General features: G+C 38.9%; 1 protein-coding gene across 13 annotated transcripts in view; it reads left to right on the top strand.

Moving 5' to 3' along the window:
• The window catches only part of raraa (retinoic acid receptor, alpha a), a 571,472-nt gene that overhangs the window by 257,884 nt on the left and 288,409 nt on the right, over window positions 1-25,179 (top strand). For 11 of the 13 annotated variants that reach the window (XM_072561430.1, XM_072561419.1, XM_072561418.1 and 8 more), the window contains one exon: window positions 6,340-6,399. In XM_072561430.1, the coding sequence (XP_072417531.1) occupies window positions 6,340-6,399 (60 nt within the window). Of the gene's footprint in view, window positions 1-6,339; window positions 6,400-9,277; window positions 9,348-15,490; window positions 15,650-25,179 lie in introns of those variants that run through there. The other 2 variants (XM_072561423.1, XM_072561422.1) reach the window with 2 other exon arrangements.

Genomic DNA, 25,179 nt, shown 5'->3' with positions numbered 1-25,179 from the left:
ATTTTCCCAATAGCCAAGTAAATAAAGTTTTTGACTGATGTATTTCCAGGAGGTATTAAGATTTGCCCCTAATCTGAGGCAGTTAGCACGATCACAGTTCCCTTGCTAAATAACAGGATGGGCAGAAATGCCCTTCTCCTAACTATATTTGTTTGACAGGATCACTCTAAATGCCTTTCATTGCCTTTCAATGAATAATGTAGCAACATTGATTGCCTTGGCTCATGAAGATTAACCATTTGGAGGACTCTAGTATTGTATCTAACAAATTATGCCTTTAAGAGAGGAGATTAAAATGGAACAAAATTAGAGGAAAGAAAACGATTTGGAAAAAAATTGCATTTGTCAGAGCTCAGACTTTGTGATTGTTCATAGAGTTGATTCCTGATTTCGACTATAGCTGTCAATAACTGACATTGACCTGTTGTTTCCCAGCATTAAAATCACCAAGGAGAATCACATTGCAAATCCAATGGCATTACAATATCAATGTTCTCTCTCAGGCCAACATCCTCCAGCATTGAGGCACTGGTTGCTATCAACCAGCTGTGTTGGATCAGCTGTATCACCTGGTATTCCTGACACTAAACGAGCTTTCTCCACCGAGTTCCATCACGGCAAGGAATTACCAGGAGGACAGAGAAAATGTTTTGAGTCTGTTCTCAAAGTTTGCTAGAAAAAATACAATATCTCCACTGACTTATAGGTATCGGCGATGAGGAAGTGACAGCCTTAGTGGTATTATCACTGGAATGTTAAACCAGAGGCCCATGTAACGTTATGGGGACGTGGATTCAAATCCCGCCACAGCAGATGGTAGAATTTGAATTCAGTAAAAATCTAGAACTAAGATTCTAATGATGACCTTGAAATGAGGTCATCTAATAATGACCTAATGTCCTTTAGGGAAAGAAACTGCCATCTTTACCTGGTCTGGCCTACTTGTGACTCATGGCACTGTGGTTGACTCTTAACTGCCCTCTGGGCATTAAGGGATTGGCAATAAATGCAGGCCTAACCAGCAATCCTATCACCCTGGAATGAATTTTTTTAAAAAAAAATCTCTTCTTGAAGTCTGTCCAAATTGGAGAAGAAGTGTTTTTAAAGGTGCCAACAATCTTGAACATCTCTGAGAGGCCCAGGTGAAAGCCATGACGAAGGACCATTTACAAATCAGGGCGCTCCTGTTTCCCCCCCCCCCCCCAAACCCACTCACCTTTCTAAACCCCAGCTGCCTCATTTGTGGTCAGAAATGTGGTTCCAGCACCGGACAGTTTAGTCACCTCAGGAGCCACACTTCCAGAGTGCAAGAATGTCTTATTTAGTCTTAAACAACACCCTAAGAAGAAGATGATTGTTTCTGACCACGTTGTAAATCGAATAAGTAGATAAATCATTCTAAGCTATTTGCATCCATTTTTCTAGAAATGAATTTACAGTGAGGGAACTGACGAGATGCATTGCTTTTTTATAAGGAAACAAATAAGACTTTTTAATGGTCAAGAATAAGAAAGGAGCAAGTTGATTCAAATAGTATCTTTTACTGATGGTGCAAGTAAGATAAATTAATAAAAATAAAATTGAGTTTATTTTAAAAGCATTGAATGTGCATCGATAATCGTGTTTGAAATCGGGAAATGATTAAATGGTGTTTTGCTGTATTTAACACATGAAGGAAAACAAAACTGAATTTATTTCAACGTTAACTCAGTCACACCTGAGAAAATAGTTGAGGTTTTGAAATTGTGTGCTACAGAGTTTTTATTAAGGTGCAATAAAGATCAATTAAAGACATCTTGATGGATTGGCTTTCAATGTATTAAATTGAACTAGATGACCAAGCAGATTAGCAGATCTCTGTTTATTTATTTTAAAGATAATTACCAATTTTCCTTTTTGTTTCCCTCTCCTAACTTGCATTGGGATATAATTCCCAGAAATTTCTTTTCCAGTGCTTCGTCCAAGGGACGTATGAGCCAAAACAGAGAGTGCACATGTGGACTGTGAGCTGTGATTAGGATACTCTATCCTCACTGGACCCGTGCAATACTTCCATTCATACTTATTTCTATCAACTGTCACTGCAAAACATTGGGTACAAATGTTTAGGCTGAATATATCTTTCCTGTCTGAAGAAAGCCTCAAATGTTGTCTAGCCTGAGATCTTGCAGTTCAGCATTAGATATTGACGGAGGAATTCAGGTCTGTATGTTGTAGTGCATTTGTATCCCATGATTTCCAGGAAAACTCAATGCATTTTTCTAAACGGTCTCATCACGTCTCCCAGATCTCCCACAGTGGTTCATAATTAGTGGGTTACTTTTCAAGTGTCATCATTTTGTTTTGGAGGCAAATGCAGCAGCTAGGTCCTCAGTATAATATTTCAAAGACTTGCAGCACTCTCTTGATTTTGTATGTAATCTCAGCAAAACTTTTGTGTTTAAGTCTTGGAGTTTCACATAAACCTTCTGACTCCAGGGATGAAAGCTCTGTCATATTAATTGAGTTGATAATGAAAAAGCTCAATGTTTAAATATGTTTGAAACTGAAGAACGGCATTCTGCTCCCTTGATGGCGACTCAATCAGCCAGTTGCCCATTGCAGGCTAAGTGTCAGGTGTTTAACCACAGCACATGTTGATTAGAAGATTAACAATCCACACCCTTATATATTTCCTAGCCAGTAGTCTAGGTGATACTGTAGGGGTGAGACATGCCTGATTCAACCTCATTTTGTGAAAGGGAAGTCATATTTAGTTAGCTTACTGGAGTTCTATAAGAAAGTAACATGTACTATGGATAAGGAGGTTCCGGTGAATATAGTATACTTAGATTTCATAAGGTGCCACATCAAAGGTTATTGCAGAAAATATAAACTCATAGTGTGGTGGTAACATGAATAGAAAATTTGCTGACTAACAGGAAAGAAAGAATAGGTATAAATGGGTCATTTTCTGGTTGGCAAGTTGTAATGAGTGATGTGTCGCAGGGATCAGTGCTGGGACCACAATGTTTTACAGTTACTGTAAATGTATTGGATGATAGTACCAAAGGGATTGTTGCTAAGTCCGCTGGTGACAAAAGACTAGATTGGAAAGTAAGTTATGACATAGGAGCTACAAAGAGATAACTGTAGCTTAAGTGAGTGGATAAGGTATAATGTGGGAAAATGAAATTGTTCCATTCTGACAGCAAGAATGAAAAAAATAGTGAAAGAGTGCAGAGCTCTGAGGTGCAGTGAGACCCGGTGCGCTAGTGTATGGTTTGTAGAAGGTTAATAGGGAAGTACATCAAGTAATTTGAAAAGCTAATAGAACGTTATTGTTTATTGTGAGGACATTAAATACAAAAGTAGGGAGGTTATGCTTCATTTATTAGTGAGACTGCATCACGGGGACCGTGTACATTTATTGCTTTCCTTTTTTAAGGAAGGATTTCAGAATGCTGGATGTAGTTCAGAGAAAGTTTACTTTACTAATACCTGGAATGGACAACTTGTCTTATGAGGAATGGCTGAACAGACTAGGAGAAAGTGAGGACTGCAGATGCTGGAGGTCAGGTTGAAATCAGCGTGGAGAAAATGAGGACTGCAGATGCTGGAGATGGGATTCCTGATTAGGGCTTATGCCCGAAATGTTGATTCTCCTGCTCCTGCCTGACCTGCTGTGCTTTTCCAGCACCACACTCTCGACTTTGAATAGATTAGACTTGTATATAGGTGAAAGTGAGAACTACAGATGCTGAAGATTAGAGTTGAGAGTGTGGTGCTGAAAAAGCACAACAGATCAGGCAGTATCGAGGAGCAGGAAAATTGACGTTTCGGGCAAAAACCCTTCATCAGGAATCCTGCTCCTCGAATGCTGCCTGATCTGCTGTGCTTTTCCAGCACCACACTCTCAACTCTAGACTGGAGTTTAGAAGAGGAATAAGTATTATGATTGAGAGATACAATATTCGAAGAGGTATGGACAGGGTGGATGTGGAAAAGATGTAGGAGAATCTAGAACTTTGGGTAGCCTATTAAAGATGGAGATGAGAATTTTTTCCTCTCACAGGGTTAGACTCTTTGAACACTTTGCCTGAAAAGGCAGTGGAAGCAGAACATTTGAAATTTTTTAAGGCACCAATAGCTTCTTGACAAACAGGGTGATGAAAGGTTATTGGGGCAGGTGGAATGTGGCGAAATCAGATCAACCATGATCTTATTGATGGGTGGAGGAGACTCGAGAGTCTGAATGGTCTATGCCTGCTCCTAATTCGCCTTTCACAACCACTGGATGTACTTTTGAAAAGTAGTTACAGTAATAGTGTAGGAAATGCAGCAGGCATAAGCAACCTCCTCCAAGAAGTACATAGAACATAGAACAGTACAACACAGTAACAGGCTCATTGACCCACTATGTCTGCGCTGACTGTGATTCTAATCAAAACTTAATCCCAGTTACCTGTTGTGGTCTGTATATCCCTCTAATCCCTGTCTTCTTGATGTGTCTGTCTAAATGCTTCTTAAATGTTGTTACCAAATGTGCTTGTACAACCTCCACTGACAGTGTGTTCAAGGCACCTACCACTCTCTGCGTAAAAAGAAAATTGCCTCACACATCCCCTTTAAACTTTACTCCTCTCACCTTAACCTAGTATTTGAAATATTCAACCTGAGAAAGAACCTTTGATTATCCACCTTATCCATCCTTTAGCACCTTTTAGATGCTATTTTATATAAACAGCAAACGTTTTATTAACTGGCACCTATAGGACTAGGAGCGTGCCAGCTGATAAAACATTCCGATTGATCAAGGGGTCCACGTAATAAATGTAAAAACCACATGTTAAGTAATGGAAATGTAATGCGGGGCGTACACATCATTTACAGCATAAATCACTTTAATAATGCAACTTTGCCTTAAATAAAACTTAATGGTAGAGAGGTTTCTCGCTCTCACCCTCAACAGACTATTCGGACATTGTGGAGATCGCAATAAAACAGTAAATGTCCAGTATTTCAAGTATAAAATTTTTGCTGGTTGATCGGGAGAGCTGGTTTTTAATGTACTGATTAAAGCAAAGTTTGCTGTGTATATATACAATTTTATTTCATGCCATAGCCCTTGACTTTCAAGCCTCCATTCTGTCTAATGTTCCTGATTTAGAACTGTTGCCATTGTTCTTAACTAAGTAATTGACCTTTGACTTACAATTAGAAGTGTATGTGGGATATTTGGTGAGAACTATATATGGCTTTACTCTGATACCCCATAGCCAAATAGCCTGTGGTATTTACTTGTAGTGAAATTTATAAATAATAGAAATTTGGAGATAAGGAACATTGGGAAATGCCACCTCACGGTAAGGGAATGCCTTTGAGAACATTATTACAGAAGGAATAAGAGATGGAATAGGCCACACAGTTTGTTGCTCCATTCAACATATTTGATTTTCAGCCAAAACTCTACTTTTCTGCCTGATTCCCATAACCTTTAATTATTTTAGCAACCAACAAAAAACCAATCTATCTCAGTCTTGAATATATTAAAAAATACTGGGTATTCATAGCCCTGTGGGCTAGAATATTCCAAAAATTCACAACCATCTTAGTGCAAATGTTTTCTCCTCATCTCAATCCAAAGTGATCATCCCCCTTCCTGAGATTATGCAATCTTGTTCTAGACTCTTGCGCCAAGAGAAAGAGATTCATCATTATCCATCCAGTAATGTGATTGATGGAACAATATGAATTTGCAGTATTGATTAAGGGATAAATATTGACCTGGGATAACTGCCCTACTCTTCTTTGAATCCTGATGAGGTCCTTATGCCCAAAACATCGATTCTCTTGCTCCTTGAGTGCAGCCTGATCTGCTGTGCTTTTCCAGTGCCACACTTTTTGACTCTGCTTTTGACGTAGTGCCATATGAACGTTTATGTCACCCTGAGAGATCCGAGAGGACCTAGATTTAATGTCTAAGTCAAAGATGTCACCTCCAACAGTACACTGTTTCCTTAGGGTTGCACTGGAGTGTGAACCTTAATATTTTTGCTCAAGTCCTGGAGTTGAATTGAGTTTCACAGAATAGAACAAGACAAGAATTCAACCTGAAATTGTCTGGTTTGAATAGCTCAGATAATCAATAGATAGACTCAATAAACCATCACGATTGCCCAGAATATAGAAATGAATGATTCCATACAAAATTCAATGCCGTGAATAAGTGATGAATGATTATAATATTACATTAGTGATCAAAGACATCTCAACAATGGATTTATTCATTTTTCTTTGGACGTGGTTGATTTTTTTTCAATAATATGCTGCTAACAGTTTGACATTTTATGTTTACAGGTACTCTGGTTGATGTAGCATTCGTACCCTTGGGAATGCAGATAAACTCTGAGAAATGTGGTACGTTTATTTACATTTTATTCATTATTAAAACAAATCTAGAAATGTTGAACTAAGTTGTAAGCTGGGGTTTGAACTCAAATTGATTTTTTTTGTGGAAAATGAGAATCTGTTCTCTCTATTACTACTGGCCAGTACGAATGCATCAGCAGTGGGAGAAGACATTCTTGTTTGAATCTTTTTGAATAGTTTTGCTCCCATTGATACTGCTAATGATGGAAAATCTGCCAAATTTACATCTCCTCAGGATTTATTTACCAGTGAATTCGATGAAATGGAAATTGGGTCTGCGATATCCAGTTTTTTATGCCTGTTTTCCAACTCTGCTGAAAGTGAAAATTAACCACTTTGTATTAGGAAACCTTGGTCTAAGGATTCACGCTGCAGGGCAGCATCAAATTTTGAGAGAATGAACTGAATGTGGAACTTGGTGCTACATAGTGGTTGAAGCAAATAACATTGAAGCACTTAATTCGAGGCTTGATGCATGCCTGACAGAGAAAAGAATAGATAGTTACGTAGTTAGGATGGAAACAGGTCATTAGAATGGAAGAAGCGTGTTGTAAATTATAAATACTTGCTTATACCAGCTGTGTTAAATGGCTTGGATCTGTGCTGAAAAATGTGTTGCTGGAAAAGTGCAGCAGGTCAGGCAACATCCAAGGAGCAGGAGAATAGACGTTTCGGGCATATACCCGAAACGTCAATTCTCCTGCTCCTTGGATACTGCCTGACCTGCTGTGCTTTTCCAGCAACACATTTTTCAGCTCTGATCTCTAGCATCTGTAGTCCTCACTTTCTCCTGGTTGGACCTGTGCTGTTGGTTTCATTTAATGAAATTATAATGATTGATTGATTTATTGTTGTCACATGTGCTGAGATATAGTGAAAAGTGTTGCTTTGCATGCTGTACAGGCAGATGTTACTGTACAAAGTGCATCATGGTAGCAAAACACAATGCAGAATACAGTATTACAGCTGCAGAGAAGGTGCAGAGAGAGAGATTGGAATTAACTTTTAAGAGGTCGGGTAAAAAGTGTGATAAGAGGAAGCTGTTTTTGAATCTGTTTGTACGTGTATTCAAATTTTCATATCTTCTGCCTAATGGAAGAGGGTGTAAGAGAGTGTTGTCGGCATGGGAGATTGATTATGTTAGTTGGTTTCCTGAGGCAGCTGTAAGTGTAGATGGAGTCAGTGGATGGAAGGCTGGTTTGAGTGATAGACTGGGCTGTGCTCACGACTCTCTGTAGAGAGATGAAATAAAACAAAGTTAAGTGTTAAGGAAATACAAAGATCAGAGCGAAGGTAGTAGTACAATGCATGAGTTTGGAAAGATAGCTGTTTCAGGACAATGCACTCATTTTGGACTGGTCTTTCACTGCTTGGTTGTACTAAACATTGATACATCTGTTGCAAAAAAGTATTGACAAAGGCTAAATGCCTTGACAGAACATGAGTTAATAAAATGTACCCATTTTAGGAAAATACATCCATTTGAGCTTTTGCTGCTTAGTTTTGCTGAGTGATGGTTTATATCTTTCACAAAAGTTTGTCAAAGGTTTTCTGTCAGTTGAGACTAAAATGTAAACCAGGAAGAACAAGATTGGTCAAGAGCTATTGGAATTACTGAGAAATGGGGGGGTCTGACTTTTTAAGAGTTAGTAGGGTCAAAGATGGTATAGCAGAGATTTATTAAAATGATTCTAGGAATGAAGGATTTCAATTATGCAAAGACATTTAACACAGTAGCACCCTATTTCAACAAGAATGAGCTTAAATGTCTAATTAAGCTCTTAGAATTTGAGGAATTTCGATGACCAAATAAAAATCTATCTCTATTGATTGTGAAACAATAATTAGATGAATATAAATTTAATATTTATTAAAAGAAGGAAGGGAAAGGTTGGGCTTTTTTTTTCCGGCAATTAAATGTGGAAAACCCTACCAAGAAACTGTGTTATGTAGGTTTTAAACTGGATGTGAATTAAGAAAAAGGGTCTGTAGGGAAATGTATAGAAGTGTTATGTAGTTGTGATGGGAGCAAACAGCTTCCTTCTGGGCTGATAGCTTTTAAAACAGCACACTGTAGTGTCTACATAAACTATAGCAGCCTTGAATAGTGCTGCCTACAAAAACATCATTAAAGAGTCATCGTGAGTGTGAGATGAGAGATTGTGTGTTTATCCACAGATGAGTAACATTGACACATGAGACAGCAAAGAAAACTTTCTTCAGATTCAGTGACGACAGTTAAAACTTAAAAAACAAGTCATATTGAAGTTGGGAAGTACAATTGCCACTTGAATGACACAACGTAGGAGGAACAGAGAGAACAGCTATTGCTGCACACCTCCATGGTATGATATTGAAATGATAACTCTCTCTGCCAACTCAAGATTTCAGTTCTGATTCCTGCTGCTCATGTTAAACTATAGTATTGTATTTCGAGCAATTCTCCGTCCTGACTTAAAAACGAAATGGCCTCTCATACTAGTCTTCAGTTTAGTTGGAACTCACCAGTTTCACATATGTTAAATGCTGGGTGACAAATTGATTGTTCGTGTTCTGTCTAGTTCCAATCAGCAACTTCATTTTCTTATTATAGGAAAAAGGAGGGCTTTGGAAACCATGTTTAAAGCTGCACTATTTCCAAAATGAACAGTCATAATTTTGATCAAAAATATGAGATATTAGAGAACTTCTGATCGTCAAATTAAAAGAGTATTCTAGCTGAAATTGTTTTCTTCTTTTTGCAAAGAAACAAACATCTGAAGAAAATATTCTGCAATTTACCTTGTTTTATTCCTTTTTATCGAGATTGTACTAAAGTTAGTTTCAAACTTATCTTGCTGTTAATTGTTACTAAATATACTTTCAGAATGCCTGTGAAATTAAAGTTCCTGTCCACACTCCAAAACTGATTAGCCTTGCCCATCAAGATCACAAATGTGAGCTGAATTCCACTTTTTGTATATATTATAAAAATGGACATTCATTCTGTTTTTCTGATGTACTGTGCTGCAAGCTTTTGTGGTTGTCAGGTTTGACAGGGAGTAATTAGCACTCCCCTCCTAAGTATTCTGATTCGTGTTGGGATATTGCTGTAGGGGGTTGAATAACCTTGGCCTGTGGCCATCTTTTATGAATGAACCCAGGCCCAATCTGCTAGCTATTCTGCAGTCGAAAATGTTGCTACCACATTGAACGCAAAACTCATGTTGTTCACAAATAATGCTTACCAGCAGAGGATCACTGAACAGTGATCAACATATGCTGTACTTCCAGCATATTCATTTAAAGTTTTTTTTACTATTTGGCAATTCATAAAGACTGTTGATAATATAAGACCAAATGACATAAGAATAGAAATAGGTATTTGGCCCACTGAATCTACTCTACCATTCAACGAGCTCATGGCTGATCTGTTAATCCTCAACTTCATTTTCCTGACTTTTCCCCAAACCCCTGAATTCCCTTACTAATTAAAAACTTGTCCATCTCAGCCTTGAATGTACTTGACGACTCTGCCTCAACAGCCCTCTGCAGTAAAGAATTCCAAAGATTCACTTCTGTCTGAGAGAAGAAATTCTTCCTCATCTCTGTCTTAAATATGCAACTCTTATTCTGAGTTATAGAACATAGAAGAATACAGCGCAGTACAGGCCCTTTGGCCCTCGATGTTGCGCCGATCCAATCCCAACTAACCTACACTAACCCACTATCCTCCATATGCCTATCCAATGCCCGTTTAAATGCCCATAAAGAGGGAGAGTCCACCACTGCTACTGGCAGGGCATTCCATGAACTCACGACTCGCTGAGTAAAGAATCTACCCCTAACATCTGTCCTATACCTACCACCCCTTAATTTAAAGCTATGCCCCCTCGTAATAGCTGACTCCATACGTGGAAAAAGGTTCTCATGGTCCACCCTATCTAAACCCCTAATCATCTTGTACACCTCTATCAAGTCACCCCTAAACCTTCTTTTCTCCAATGAAAACAGCCCCAAGTGCCTCAGCCTTTCCTCATACGATCTTCCTCCCATACCAGGCAACATCCTGGTAAACCTCTTCTGCAGCCGTTCCACATCCTTCCTGTAGTATGGCGACCAAAACTGCACACAATACTCCAGATGTGGCTGCACCAGAGTCTTATACAACTGCAACATGACCTCAGGACTCCGGAACTCAATTCCTCTACCAATAAAAGCCAGCACGCCATATGCCTTCTTCACCACACTATTTACCTGGGTGGCAACTTTCAGAGATCTGTTTTCAAGATCTTTCTGCTCATCCACACTACCAAGTATCCGACCATTAGCCCAGTACCCCATCTTTTTGTTACTCTTACCAAAGTGAATCACCTCACACTTAGCTACATTGAACTCCATTTGCCACCTTTCTGCCCAGCTCTGCAGCTTATCTATATCCCACTGTAACCTGCCACATCCTTCCTCACTGTCAACAACTCCACCGACTTTCGTATCATCCACAAACTTGCTCACCCAACCTTCTAGCCCCTCCACCAGGTCATTTATAAAAATGACAAACAGCAATGGTCCCAAAACAGATCCTTGGGGAACACTGCTTTATTTGTTTGTCCTTTATTATTTCGCAGTGGGAAACAACCTTTCAGCATCTACCCTGTTAAGTATCATAAAATCCCTACAGGGTGGAAGCAGGTCATTCGACCCATTGAGTCTGCACTGACTGTCAGAAAAGCATCCCACCCAGACCCACCCCCTATCCTATAACCATCCATTTTCCACCTAACCTGCATATCCCTGGACATTATGGGCAATTTAGCATGGCCAGTCCAGCTAACCTGCACGTTTTTGGACTGTGGGAGGAAACCAGAGCACCCAGAGACCGACAGGGGGAGAACATACAAACTCCCCATAGACAGTTGTCTGAAGTTGGAACTGAACCTGGGTTCCTGGCACTGTGAGGCAGCAGTGCTAACCACTGAGCTACTGTGCTACCCAATGTTTCAATAAGGTCAACTCTTATTCTTCTAAGTTCCATTGAAATACAGATTCAATCTACTCAACTTTGGTTCATAAGACAGTCACCCCATACCCAGGATGATTCAACTTGAGCATTCTCTAAACTGCCTCCAATGCCAGTATATCTTTCCTTAGATAAGGGACCAAAACCGAAACTGACCCAAGCTGCAACTTTCTGCAATCTTCCTTCATTTAAATAATACTCAACTCCTGTATTCTTCCTGCCAAAGTGTGTAAACTCACATTTTCCCATATTGTGTTCCATTTGTTGAATTTTTATGGCCACTCATTTAACTTGTCTCTGCCCTCTGTAGACTCTCTGACATCTCACAACTTGCATTTCCATCTATTTTTGTTTTGGCTTCCAACTGGATGAGAGTATATTAAACTGTGTCATCCACAATACTGTAAATAATTGTGGCCCCAACACTGACCCCTGTGGTACTTCACTAGTTAATGGTTGCCATTCTGAAAAAAACCTGATGAAGGGCTTATTCCCGAAAAGTTGATTCTCCTGCTCCTCAGGTGCTGCCTGACCTGCTGTGCTTTTCCAGCACCACGCTGTCCATTCCTCTGTCTTCTATTAGTTAGCTAAGCCTATGGGCATTCTATTGTACAACCCCTCACACCATGGATTGTGTCTTACTAAGTAGCCATATGTGCGATATCTAATCAAACTTATTTTGGAAATCCAAATATATTATATCTCTTGATTCCCCTTTATCTTTTATAACACTTACCTCATAGAACTGTAATAAATTTGTCAGGCATGATTTCCCCTTTATGATGCTGTGCTGAAACTGCTTGGTTATATTATGTGTTTTAGATGCTGACAGTGTACAATTTGGATTATTTTGCAGTATTGTACAAGTGTGCTTTTATGAGCCTGTGCAAAGGTGTGTGTTTTCAGCTTGCAGGCTGGATGAATGATGCCAACAAAATGTTGAAATTTCAATAAGACAAAATCAGTATACTGCAGATACTAGAATTCTGAAATAAAGACAAAAATGCTTGAAAAATTCAGCAGGTCAGTCAGCATCTGTGAAAAGAAACAGAATTAAAGTTTCATGTCAAGTGACCTTTTATAAGAACTCATGAAATCTCAGGCTTAAGCCAAGATTGGACTTTGTTGCATTGTGTTATAGTAAATGTAAACAGTAAATGGTGGCACTGTTTCTTCCTGAGGTTCCAGAAGAGCCACTGTCCCCATCATTACTTGTAGGCATTATCTGAGGATTAGCAAGAATCAACTCCACTTTTAAAGGAACTCTTACTGTGTTTTAGGTCAATGAAGCCCCAAGTTCTAGATGGCATCATAAGGGTGTTTACCTTCTTTCAATCAATGAGACCTGAACTTTCCTGTTTTCACATCCAGGATGAGCTCCTTAAGTGGTAATTACTCGACATCTTAAAGGTCATAATTGGTGAGCCAGGAAGGTCAATCTCGGACTTTGTGCCCAAATGTAATTGCTGAGCTGTTGGGATGATGGGGAGTATCTCTCCGGGGCAATTCAACTGATGATTTGCCCTGCCCGCCACATCTCAGGAAAGGAATATCCCACCAATACTGTTGTCAGAGTCTCAGAGATATTTTCTAAACCAATCCATTCAAAGATGTTTTTACACAACTCCGGACCAGGTGGGACTTAAAACCAGGCTTTCTGACTCAGAGGTGTCAGCATTACCACTGTGTCACATAAACCCCCTTGCCAGAGTATCACACTATTGGTTTAACGTGTCTTGGAATGAAAATTGAGCTAGTTGTGGTAAATCTTTCGATGCTTAGCATGTGGTGGAATAATTAATGGTGTGCAGGTGATAGCAGCTGCTTTCAGTTTTCGGTATCAGATCCATAGACAGGTCATGCTTAAGTGCAATGCAATGTTTCTGGCTGCTAAGCAGTGCATATTTGAATCAATCGGAGGCACTTGAAAATGCTTCAAGAAATCAAGCATTACTAAAATTTGCCACTTTCTTGTAAAAATGGTGTGATGTTAGAATTCTCTGGTGTTTTTCTCTGCACTGAGCATTAAAATATTTCATAATTTGATTTTGCCAAATTCTTTTTGATTCAAGTATGGAAAGGCGATATTCAAAACAAAAAGCTGTTCAGGTTTAAATTTGTATCAATTTACAAATTTCTGCAGTCGAGCTGTGTCAAAACGATTTAGAGAATATGATGTGCGCAGTGCGTTTGAATTAGTAGCCCTAGAATCAAGTGAGATCAAATTATTAAAGCAAGCAGAACATACTGAGGACCTGAAAATTTGAAATAACAAGTTCTCATGAAAGATAATCGATCTGAAAAAAATAACACTGTATTTCTCCAGAAATACTGGCTGACATTCCAAGACTTTTCTTTGTTTATATTTTGCATCAAATCACTATTTATGTATTTATTTCAAGGTAAATAAGATTGACTGACATGCCATTTCAAATCCGATTTTAATTTAATTGGTGAGAGACTTCGATGGAGTAGACATGTAGAAATTGTCTCTGTTGGTTGAGGGTCAGTAAAGCTGAGGAGATTTATTTCAGATAAATGGTGAAAAACAATGCGAAATTAGTGCTTTTCAACTCATCAACTTGTTATTCCGAACCAGGATGGAGAAAGCAGATGCAGTGATAACTTTCCTAAGGGAATTGAATATAATCCTGAAAAAATCCGGGTCTGGAGTGGAGATAATTGGACAATTCTTTCATAGAACAGGGATGATGAGTTGAATGGCCTCTTTTCACGCTCTATGAGTCAATATATTGACTTAATTTGGGGCAGCTTTATAAGTATTCCATGAGGTGGAGGGAGGATTTTGTAGTCAGTGCTGGAATTCGGAAACTGCGAAAAATACTTTTTTGATCAGGCAGCATCTGCATAGGGAAAAGCTGTAAACTTTTCAGGTCAACGACCATGCATCTCATTTGACCTGCTGAAAGTTTCCAGTTTTTACTGAACTATCTTTTCCCACTTGGTCAGGGGTCATTCTCTCAAGTTTTTTTTTGACTTAGATTAATTGGTTTCTATTCTGAAGCAATGTATGACTTGCTTATCATGGCAGAATGTAGGAGCAGAAACATTCCAGATAGAATTCTGGCCCTCCCGCGTCCTGAATTGGTACCAAAAGACGATGTGGGTTGTAGTAGTAGAAGCATAATAGCCACTATTCCTCGCGCACAAACATGTTGAATTTTAAGTGTGATATTTGAAGTGTGGCTTCCATTGGACAATGAAGGAAAGACTCACCTAGGGGGCATAAAATGAGCACAACACCGATGCTCGTAGGTGCTTGCAACAGTGTTCCCGATGCCTACCTGATGTATGTTTCGGTTGAAGATCGCAATTTCTTAGCCCTAGAACAGTGCAAGTTTAAAACTACAGCTAGAATCCGAAGGGAATCAAATTGAAAAGTAGTTTTGCTGAAGAATAATTTTCCTTCGCCAATTTATTTCCCGTGCTCCCCTCTCCAGAAATCGTTGCTGCCTTGTTTTGAGATGGAAGTTGCCAGTCACTCTCTGGTTCTTAGTGGCATTTTGTGTGAGTGAGAATTGGTTTCACTTTGTGTATGTGTTTTGGAGGAGGGGGATAGAGGGTTCTCCAGTTAAACCTGGCCGGCTCTCACTACCGTGCACACATGTACATCCAGCCGGAACTCCAGGGCAAAAACCTCGACTGAGTTCTGTTGCCTAGTAAATACACACAGACCATTGATAGCACCTTTGATGACCACAGTCTTTGCTGTGCTCTGGCGTTTTGGAACACATCCAGAACCATATCTGGGATCGTTATGGGCTGTGGCGTTCACTTCTCACTGGTTAAATTTCCAAATCAGTCGGGGAGAGCTGATTTTTTTTTTCTCTCTCTAAAGTGCTGAGCAGTAACTCTTGTGTTTCACAATGTTGCTGTTGTACTGTAAGTGCCTGTGTCATTCCCTGTAATCCTTCTGCTGCCAGTGCACAGACTGTGCTGCCAGGCGGACAGACAGGAAATCACAGAAGCTTGCAAATCCAATGCAATGCTCGACAGGTGGGTGCAGTGAGTGATGTGTTCGGGAGTCTGCAGTCACAGGGTTTCAACTGGCTTGCTGAGCTGATGACATCGGCAGGGTTCTCGTATTACAGCTTTGTTTTTCCTGTTTCTAAAAGTTTACACAGTTAACCTGCGTTCGTCTCCTTTTCGACATTCGGCTTTTCTGTCCAAACGGATTTGACACCAGTGTTTGCCTCTTACCAGAATCCCAGACACAAGGTTGGTGCAAACTTCGCAATCGGACACAGTTTTGACAGTGGGAATGGTTTTACGGGTTTTATTCTTGTGAATATTTCAGCTATCCGAGGGAAGAGGGGGTGGGGGTGATGGGAGAAGAGTTACTGAGAAATTAGGTGCCGATAATGTGTTTTCTAGGCCGCATGTTTACGGATTGGCTCTGGTTCAGGTCTTGTAATGCCTAGACTGTGTTCTGTTTTCGATCAGTCTGTCCGCCTGTGGGAATCGGAGCTGTGTCTGAAGCCTGGTTCTTGGCCCCAGTCTGTCAGTAGGCTGAATTTGCTGATATTTTTCCAGCCGCTGTGCCAAAAAACAAAGGAAAGAAAATAAAGAAGGGAAGAGGGTGAGGGGGAGAGAGAGAAAAGTTGTCGCACTGTGGACCTAGTGACAGTCTAATCTCCTGCCTCTAGTTGTTTAAGTCCCAAGTGACCAACATGTGTGTTCGATTTTCAAAGTTAGAAAATACATTTATTGTGGGGGTAGAGGTGAGCGGAAAGTCTGATGTGCAGAAAGATAAGATCTCACTTATTTGTTCGTTTAGTTTATTTAGTTACGATATATGCTTAACAAGAGGTTTATGAGATTGCTGTGACTGAGAGTTCACATTTGGACCATTTTAATCTGTTTCTTGAGAGGTGGTTGCATTGATGGTTCTCATAGTTTCATGTGTCTGGCTCCAACTCCAATGTATTTATAATGCAATACATGAAAAATGCAAATAAATTATCCTGTGTGGAACTTGAAAAGTTTCTATGCAAGGAAGACAGGTCTTTTTGACAGTTGGGCTGAGCAAATCTGGCAAAATTTAATGACGGTTTCTGCTAGATTCACAATTCTTGCTGGTTGGGAGTCAGAAGTAGACAAGCAGGAGGCTGGAAGAACACAGCAAGCCAGACAGCATCAGAAGGTGGAGAAGTCAATGTTTCGGGTGTACCAGAACATTGATTGCTTCACCTCCTGATGCCGCCTGGCTTGCTGTGTTCTTCTAGCCCCCCCTGCACGAATGCTTTGGATTCCAGCATCTGCAGTTTTTTTTGTCTCATTGGGAAGCAGTGACATATATGTAACTTTTGAAAGCCAATTTAACACTGAAATCTCATAATGTGCTGTTTATTTAAGCACATTGTGTGTTAGAGTCGTTTTGAATGTTATGTTTTCTCTTATTGAGAGTGGTTAATTACTGACAACAATACAGATGGAATTGCGGCACACAAAAGCAGAAGTTTCTGGAAATGCTCAGCAGGCCTGGCCGCATCTGTGAAGAGAAATCTAAGTTGACATTTCAGATTTGGTGACCCTTCCTCAAAACTAGAGTGGCAGTACATTTGTTTTAAAGTCACTTCCCTCTTAAACTGTGGTCACACAAAATTATAAGGTGTTACTTGACTCTTTTTTTTCTGAAGAATTATCGGTCAGAATATTGAGTATAGGAGCTGGGAGGTCATGTTGCGGCTGTACAGGATATTGGTAAGGCCACTGTTGGAATATTGTGTGCAATTCTAGTCTCCTTCCAACGGAAAGATGTGAAACCTGAAAGGGACCTGAAAGGGTTCAGAAAAGATTTTCAAGAATGTTGCCAGGGTTAGAGGGTTTGAGCTATAGGGAGAGGCTCAACAGGCTGGGGCTGGTTTCTCTGGAGTGTTGAAGGCTGAGGGGTGACCTTATGGAAGATTACAAAATTATGAGGGCATGGTAGGATAAATAGACAAAGTCTTGGGGTGGGGGAGTCTAGAACTAGAGGGCATAGGTTTAGGGTGAGAGGGGAAAGATATACAAGGAACCTAAGGGGCAACCTTTTCATACAGAGGGTGATACGTATATGGAATGAGCTGCTAGCGGAAGTGGTGGAGGCTGGTACAATTGCAACATTTAAAAGGCATCTGGATGGGTATACGAATAGGAAGGGTTTAGGTGCTGGCAGGTGGGACTAGATTGGGTTGGGATATCTGGTCGGCATGGAAGGGTTGGACCGAAAGGTTTCCTTGCTGTACATCTCTATGACTCAATGACTTTATAATTACTTTGGTGAAAACTGTTTTTTAATTAGACAGTTCAGCTAACATCCTAATGGCATTTTTTTTTAAACTACCATTTCAAACTACAGTTTTATTTAGTAAGACAGTGCCTTTTCCAAATTATTCATTGGCATGAATTTGTCTTTTCTTAGTTGGTTCATTTATTTATGCTGAGTGCTTTTCTTGTTCTTTGCACTTCAAGATAAGATTGCAGACCTGGGAAGTCTCAAGTTCGATCCTTGACCTGTGTTCAGCTGGTTTGATAATTAAACACTACAATTCGTCTTAACCCTCATAGCACAATGAGGAGAAACTCAGTCAGTATATCTGTCCAATCACTGTCCCATCATCACCAATAAACAAAATTTGTGTGTCTGTTGGGTAAGACCAGGATCAGGCTGAGCTTTGTGGTCAAATAACCTAATGACTAAAATTTACTGCTTCTCAAATGATGAGCGCTCTACTGGCAAGGTAGAATGGCTGTCACAATGAAATTCACCAGGATATAGCAATTTCATTAGCAGGGAGGAGAAAAGCAATGGGCAAAATGTAAGCAAATCATAGAATCAGGTTACAAAGAAGGAAGGTCTTTTGAACCTGTGCCAGCTCTTTGGTAGAGATATCCAATTACTCCTTGTACCCTGTTCTTTCCCCAGAGCCTCCCAATTTTTTTCCCTTCAATTATTTATCCAGTTCTCATTTATTGTTGTTGCTACAGGCAGTGCTTTCCCAAGTCGCAGCATTCATTGAGAACAAAAATCCTGATGTTACCTCTGAATCTTTTGTAAATAACCTGAAATCAGTGTCTTCTGTGTTGCAAAAAAAAGCCCTCATGCATGATTTTAAAAAATATGTTCCCTATGGAAAATATATTTATTTGGTGAATGCATATTAATTAAGCTTTAGAACAATTGTGTTTTGAAATGTGTAGGGACCATGCTTCTTGAGGCTATAAGCAAGCATGACGCTGAGTGAATGACTATTGATAATACATAAATAGGTGTGTTTGTGCAGATTTAAGTACACATTCTATTTACCTGATAAAGAGTGTGCATTTTTTAAAAAGATGTAGACAGAATCGAACCAGAAAAAATTCACAGCTTTCTTGGAACAGATCATCTACAGCCAACTGATATATGAAGGCCGGGGCTTTGTGGTTTATGAAGAACCTAGTTGGAGAAACCCCAGTATTCGATGATAAATGTACCCTTCCAAGTTCCCCCAGTGAGTCAGTAAGGGATACTTCCCTAGAGCGTGATGGAGTTATCTGGACTATTGTCTGTTACAAAGGATCAGCTACTTCCAATCTCCAATCAGCAGTTCCATAATCCTGGAGTCAACTCAACGTATAGAAATCCAATTTAGCAATCTTACCTCATTGTGAATAGTCCCTAATACCTTTAAACAATTAATTAATGTCTGTGGAGCTATTATCATCTGGTTATACAGGCTTCTGTTTCCCAGAATCCAAGCATTTCTACTCCTTTTTGTTATTGAATTAAAGTTTCATAATTCAAAGCATTCACAGATTTGGGGTTTACTCTGAAGTGTACCAAACAACAATGCTCTTATCAGTTTTGTATAATGCGTTCTGAAGCACAGAATCATAAGCCTAAACAGGTTTGTAGCTATTTGATATCTGCAAAACCGAAACCCAAACAAGTGGTAGTTTTTTAAAAAATTCAGCCATAACCAGTTCAAGAGCAAATACCAAATTTTAAAGTATTTTTGGAATCAGTTCAAATTATTTCAGGATTGCCCTAATTCCGAAATGCACAGAGCCCTATTTTGACAAAGTTATTTGAATCATGATACATGTTAAACCCCATTCCAAAAATCTACAAAGCAACTGGCTGGCTGTAATTGTAAATCCTAATGTCTAATTTCAGTGCTGCTGCACAAATGGGACATGAGGTTTTTGCTCAAAATATACTGTAGACCAAGCCTTGCATTTTAATCCTGTCAGAGTTTCAGCTTTACTATTTCTCTCTATCTCTCATACCTGATAAAGATTGTGTTCGCTTTTTTTTCCTGAAGAAGTGACAAAGCATGAATCCAACCCACTAACTGGAATGTTGACAGTACTTTCTATTAAAGTCAGATCGCTGAGTGCTAGCTCTCTCCAACATAAACATCAGTTCACTTCGGTTCAACAGACAAGTTTGCAGATGCTCATCTGGTTGAGAACAATTTTCATAAGAGAAAGAAAAGCTTGACTTTGATATATTTGAGTAATTTATTGTTTTTTTTTAGAAGAGGGGGCAAACAGTTTTTTAAATATTCCTGAGGTCCACATCTGGAAGTAATTTTCTGCATTCCAAAAAGATTACCACATGCTCTGTGATGAATTGGATTTGACTGATTGTTCAGACTGACAGGTTTGAATAATGTTAAGAGAGAAAAGTATTTACAGTTTTTAATGGCTTTGAACTGTACCAAGAGATCCATGCTGGAGAGAATTTATCACTGTTGTTAGTACATTTATTCACATAGAACTTTATACACGATTCAGCAAATGCATTACAGTACATGTTTCCTATCCAGACAAGGTGAGTTGCAGTGCTGTTAACCCTTTGTTGGTGAAGACTTTTTCAATTCTTAAAGGTCGCATGTTTTCTGTCATTTATGTTTAAAAAGCTTTGAGAAACTAAAATGTATGTTACAATAGTAACTGTATGGTAAGGCATTTAATTAGTGTTTTAGAGTTTCTTAGACTGGGTGCATAAATACTTTGTAAATTAGCAGCAGCATCAACCTCTCTTTTCTCCTGTATGCTTCCATCTTCTTTAGTATAATGCTTGAGTAGTGTTCACTTTCACTTCTTCAGCTAGGAAAATAGAATGAGATTTAAATTATCTTTAAACAGATTTGGCTTGTGTGACATGGTGTCAATTGCCTTGATATCTTTTCTGAAGTAGGCATTTTTCCCTCAGAGAAGTTTTCCTGATGGGTAGCTTTGACTATGAGCTATAGTGCAACTAGTTCTAACAGATCAAAACAAGGCCAAAGAAAAATATCGACCCATCGTTTGAAGTATGGCCTGCAGCTTTTCTTTTACTTTCTGTATTGGATTGGAATCAGGCTGATGCTGTAAAAGCAAACATACATTAAAAATTGGTCAACATAGTGAGTTGGTTAAAAAGGGTTCAACTGAGATTGATTCAGTGAATGACTGTCAGTTTCTTTACTGAAGGTTGGTTCTTTTGCAGTGTTTTGAAATTAGAGAATAATGCATCAGATGTAGCATCAAGGCTGTTGGTTTAAGTACTAGTTGTTATTGATTTGACAGTTGCTTGTTGTTATAAGGTAAGCAGCTGGCCTAAGTGGTTAGAACTGTGTGTGAGTAGCAAACTGAAGTGTTCCTCTTTGGGTGGAGCTAAAATGTTGAGTTTTGCCACTACTGTGGTTCCATATATATGAATATTTAATAGACTATCAATACTAAAGTAATTCTCTGCATAAAATTTGTTGCTGATAGTGGGATGATTTTACTTCTATTCTTTCAAAATTAGAATAAATAAATTCCTTGATTATTCATTTTACCAGGTTTACATCCCAAATTTTACTTGATTGCCTTTGAGATAGTAAATAGAATTTATTTTATATTATATTTTTATTGTGGAAAAATGACAAAAGTTGAATATTTAACCAAGGAAAGAGATGTTAGGAGGGGTAATCTATAACTTTGTTAGAGAGGTGTGCTTTTAATAGTGGAACAAATGTGGGTTGAAGAAAGGAATTAGAGTATAGGGCTCAATTAGCTGAAGGCATGCTGCCAATAGTGCGGCAAAGAAGTAAGCTCAAGGCTTAAATAAGTTTGAGATGTTGTTAGCCTGCGAGTCTTTGAAGGCGATCGCAAACAGGACTAATTGCTAATCATTAGTGCAAGATAGGATAATGGCATTAGAGAATTATATGAGCTAAAGTTTACAATAAATGGAAGTGGTGGATCAGCTGGGAGACCTCAGAATGGCTGACTCTGGAGATAATAATATTGAAGGTGAATGAAACAGGTGGGCTGCAATTGGCCAGAGCCAGAGATTACAGTCAACTCTCTCTGATGAAGAGAACATAGAGTTTGGGATTGAGTAGGAAAGATGTTGAGATTGTGAATATTTAGTCTACGACAGTAGCTGGAGAAAGCAAATAAGTGAGGCAGGCTGACAGCCATAGGGAAGTCGTTGGGGAATGATGGTACTTTTGACCATATTAGAAGTTACAGAAAGGGTGAGGAAAGATACTGCAGTGAAGTCACAGAGGATGTCACTTTTGACTTGAGTAAAATCATTGCAATGACAAGGATGAAAGCCTAACAGCAGATGTTCAAACAGACATCTCTATTAGATATTAAAAGATATGAGAGATAACTTCAGTAATTTCAATAATCTACTGGGTGAAAGCAATATAAGTATAATTAAAATGTTAAAAGATTTATCTTCAACCATTCTAAGTTTAGAATGAAATATGAGCAAGAAAGTACATGCCAAACACACGCATATAATAGTTCTGTATGAATTCCTTTATTCATTGAATAAAATGTGAAGCAAACTACATACATAACAAGACTTCACTCCAGTAGATTCCACTATATCTCACTTTTCTTCAGTGCAAATCGGCCACAGCATGATTGAAGAATTTAGACCATTATTTGTAGAACGCGAACTTTCCTTACCTGTGTTGGCTAGAATGTGATTCCTGTCCCATTGGTTTAAATGGTGCTGCTATTACAGGATTTTCTTATAACGTGGGACAGCATGGAATGGAACTGTTGAATTATATCAGAACAGACTGTATCTGCCGTGGTATTGTTTTTGATGCATTACTTTGATTTTTATGCATTCAGAAACAGGGCTGGTCTTTTCAAAATCTTATGCTTCCTAATTCTGTTAACATTCATAATGTCTCCTGACTGGACTAAGCTACTTGAGTATTAAGGAATACCCAGTGTGCAAGTAACTCATGAAATACCAAGTGCTTGATAAGTTTTGTATGTTTTTTTAATCTTGATGTATTCTGCTGGGTAGCTGCATTTATAGATCTGTTCCTCAGTTACATCCACGTCATGCATTCCAGGGATTCTGCTTTAGTTTCTTCAGTCAAGGAGAGCTCAGTGGACAATATCCACTCCTAGGTGTTGCTATTGGCTATTCTTGGCTTAGTTATGGGCCGACTGTAAAATATTGTCCATTTCTGTTTTGATTTTCTTTGACATTCAACACTGCCTTTATAGTAACCATGGGCAAAACTCTACAAGCTTCTGTTTTTTTAGAAAATAAAATAAAAAGGTTAATGAGAGATACAGCTTCTAATGCATCTGCAAGCAACCAAGCTGGATCAACTACAAAGTTAAAAATCACTCAACACCAGGTTATAGTCCAACAGGTTTAATTGGAAGCACTAGCTTTCAGAGTGCTGCTCCTTCAACAGCTGGTTGTCCAGCAGCGCTCCGAAAGCTAGTGTTTCCAATTAAACCTGTTGGACTATAACCTGGTATTGTGTGATTTTTAACTTTGTACACCCGAGTCCGACACCAGATCAATTACAATAATGCAACCTTTTTAGCTATTCATTGGCAAACCAGGCAGGGCTTAGCTTCTTACATCTTCATCTAGGAAAAGAACATCTTGTGGGCAGTACAGAAGAGTACATGAGAGAGATTTTTTTTAAAATCAAATACATGTAAAATAAACTATCTTCTTGGGTTTATTGAATACTAGATACATAATATTTAACTAACAATCTCAATATCTACATTTTACAATGAATGTGTCCAAACCTTAAGTGCAAGTTATGAACTTCAGGCACATTAATTTGTGGAGAATTAATTGATATACTAAATTTTGAATTTTGAACTTTATACTAATGTAGTTGAAGGGATGTGTGTAAGTAAAATTGTTGTCATGAGCCTTTTTTGATTAAGCTTTGCTGTTGAAAATTGTACTTTCTTGCAAACGTGTTTGTATCAATCATGTAAATTTAAAAAGGTTCCAGCTTCACAAAATGTTGTTACAGCTGAGTTTAGTACTACAAGAATGTTAAAATACTATAGAGAGGGGCAATAATAACAAAGCAAATATGGTTTGTAGAATAGGTAAAATGCCTTGAGTTTGTTAATACTTGTCTAGATTATTACTGAGACCAATGTTTTGGTTCTGCTACAAACTGTTCTGTGGCTGCCAATTGTGACCCTTTTCCTGCAACTTCCTGAGGCTAGTCCAGACTGTTTGCAACCTTAATTTCAGATTTGACTCTGAATTGAGTTCTGAGTGCATACCTGTGCTATCACTAAGATAGCACTGTAATCTGCCTAAAGCTCATTTGCTGGAACCTTCATATCTACCTCTGTTACCTGTAGTCTTGACTGTTCCAACTCATTCTTGGTCAGCCTCCCACATTCTACCCTCCACAAACATGAGGTCACCCTAAACACTGTTGCATTTGTCATTTCTTAAACCAACTCCCATTTACCATTTAGACTTGTTCTTGCTGGCTCATGATGATTCCTGCTAAAACCATCCTTCAATTTTAAAATTCTCCACTTGTTTTCATATTCTTCCATGGCTGTACTCCATATTTCTGCAGTCTTCTCCAGTTCCCAAATCCACCAAACTTCCTGCATTTATAAAATTCTAGTCTCTTGAACATCTCTCTGATTTTAATTGATCTATCATTGGTGTGCTGTCTTCAATTATGTAGGCCCTAAACTCTGTATAGTCCTTCTACATCTATTTTTTCCTCACTTTAAGAACTGTTTTAAAACATATCTCTTTGAGCGAGTTTTTGATAATCTGACCTAATAGCTCCTAAAGTGGCTTGGTGTCATGGTTTGTTTTATAATGCCTTAGAGGCTTTCTGTTGCATTAAAGGTGCTATATAAATATATGTTGTTGTATGGTTGCTGGGCGGCATGGTGGCGCAGTGGTTAGCACTGCTGCCTCACAGCACCAGAGACCCCGGGTTCAGTTCCCGCCTCAGGTAACTGTCCGTGTGGAGTTTGCACATTCTCCCCGTGTCTGTGTGGGTTTGCTCCAGTTTCCTCCCACAGTCCAAAAATGTGCAGGTTAGGTGAATTGGCCATGCTAAATTGCCCGTAGTGTGTTAGGTGAATGGGGTAAATGTAAGGGAATGGGTCTGGGTGGGTTGCTCTTCGGAGGATCGGTGTGGACTTGTTGGGCTGAAGGACCTGTTTCCACACTGTAAATAATCCAATCTAATCTAATCATTCAATGGCACCTGCTGAAACAGCGTAGACAACAAACCATTGAGAGTAGAATTGGGCTGTGCTTGTTGTCCAGGCTTGAAGCTTCAATAAGTAATTAGTTGATGCACAGAACAACAGTAAAAACACTGAATTAGAAGTATATTGACAGTTATTTCACAAACTATATTTTGTTGTGCTTTTCAAGTAAAATATAGGTCAAAGTTAAAATGATGAAGTGAGAAGTGCTGCATATGGCTAATTGCCACTCCTCTCTGGGATCAATTTAGATTTGGAAT

The sequence above is a fragment of the Chiloscyllium punctatum genome, chromosome 42 (assembly GCF_047496795.1).
Source record: "Chiloscyllium punctatum isolate Juve2018m chromosome 42, sChiPun1.3, whole genome shotgun sequence".
Taxonomy (NCBI): domain Eukaryota; kingdom Metazoa; phylum Chordata; class Chondrichthyes; order Orectolobiformes; family Hemiscylliidae; genus Chiloscyllium; species Chiloscyllium punctatum.
Note: the sequence above shows the minus strand (reverse complement) of the source record. Positions and strands in the feature narration are given on the sequence as shown.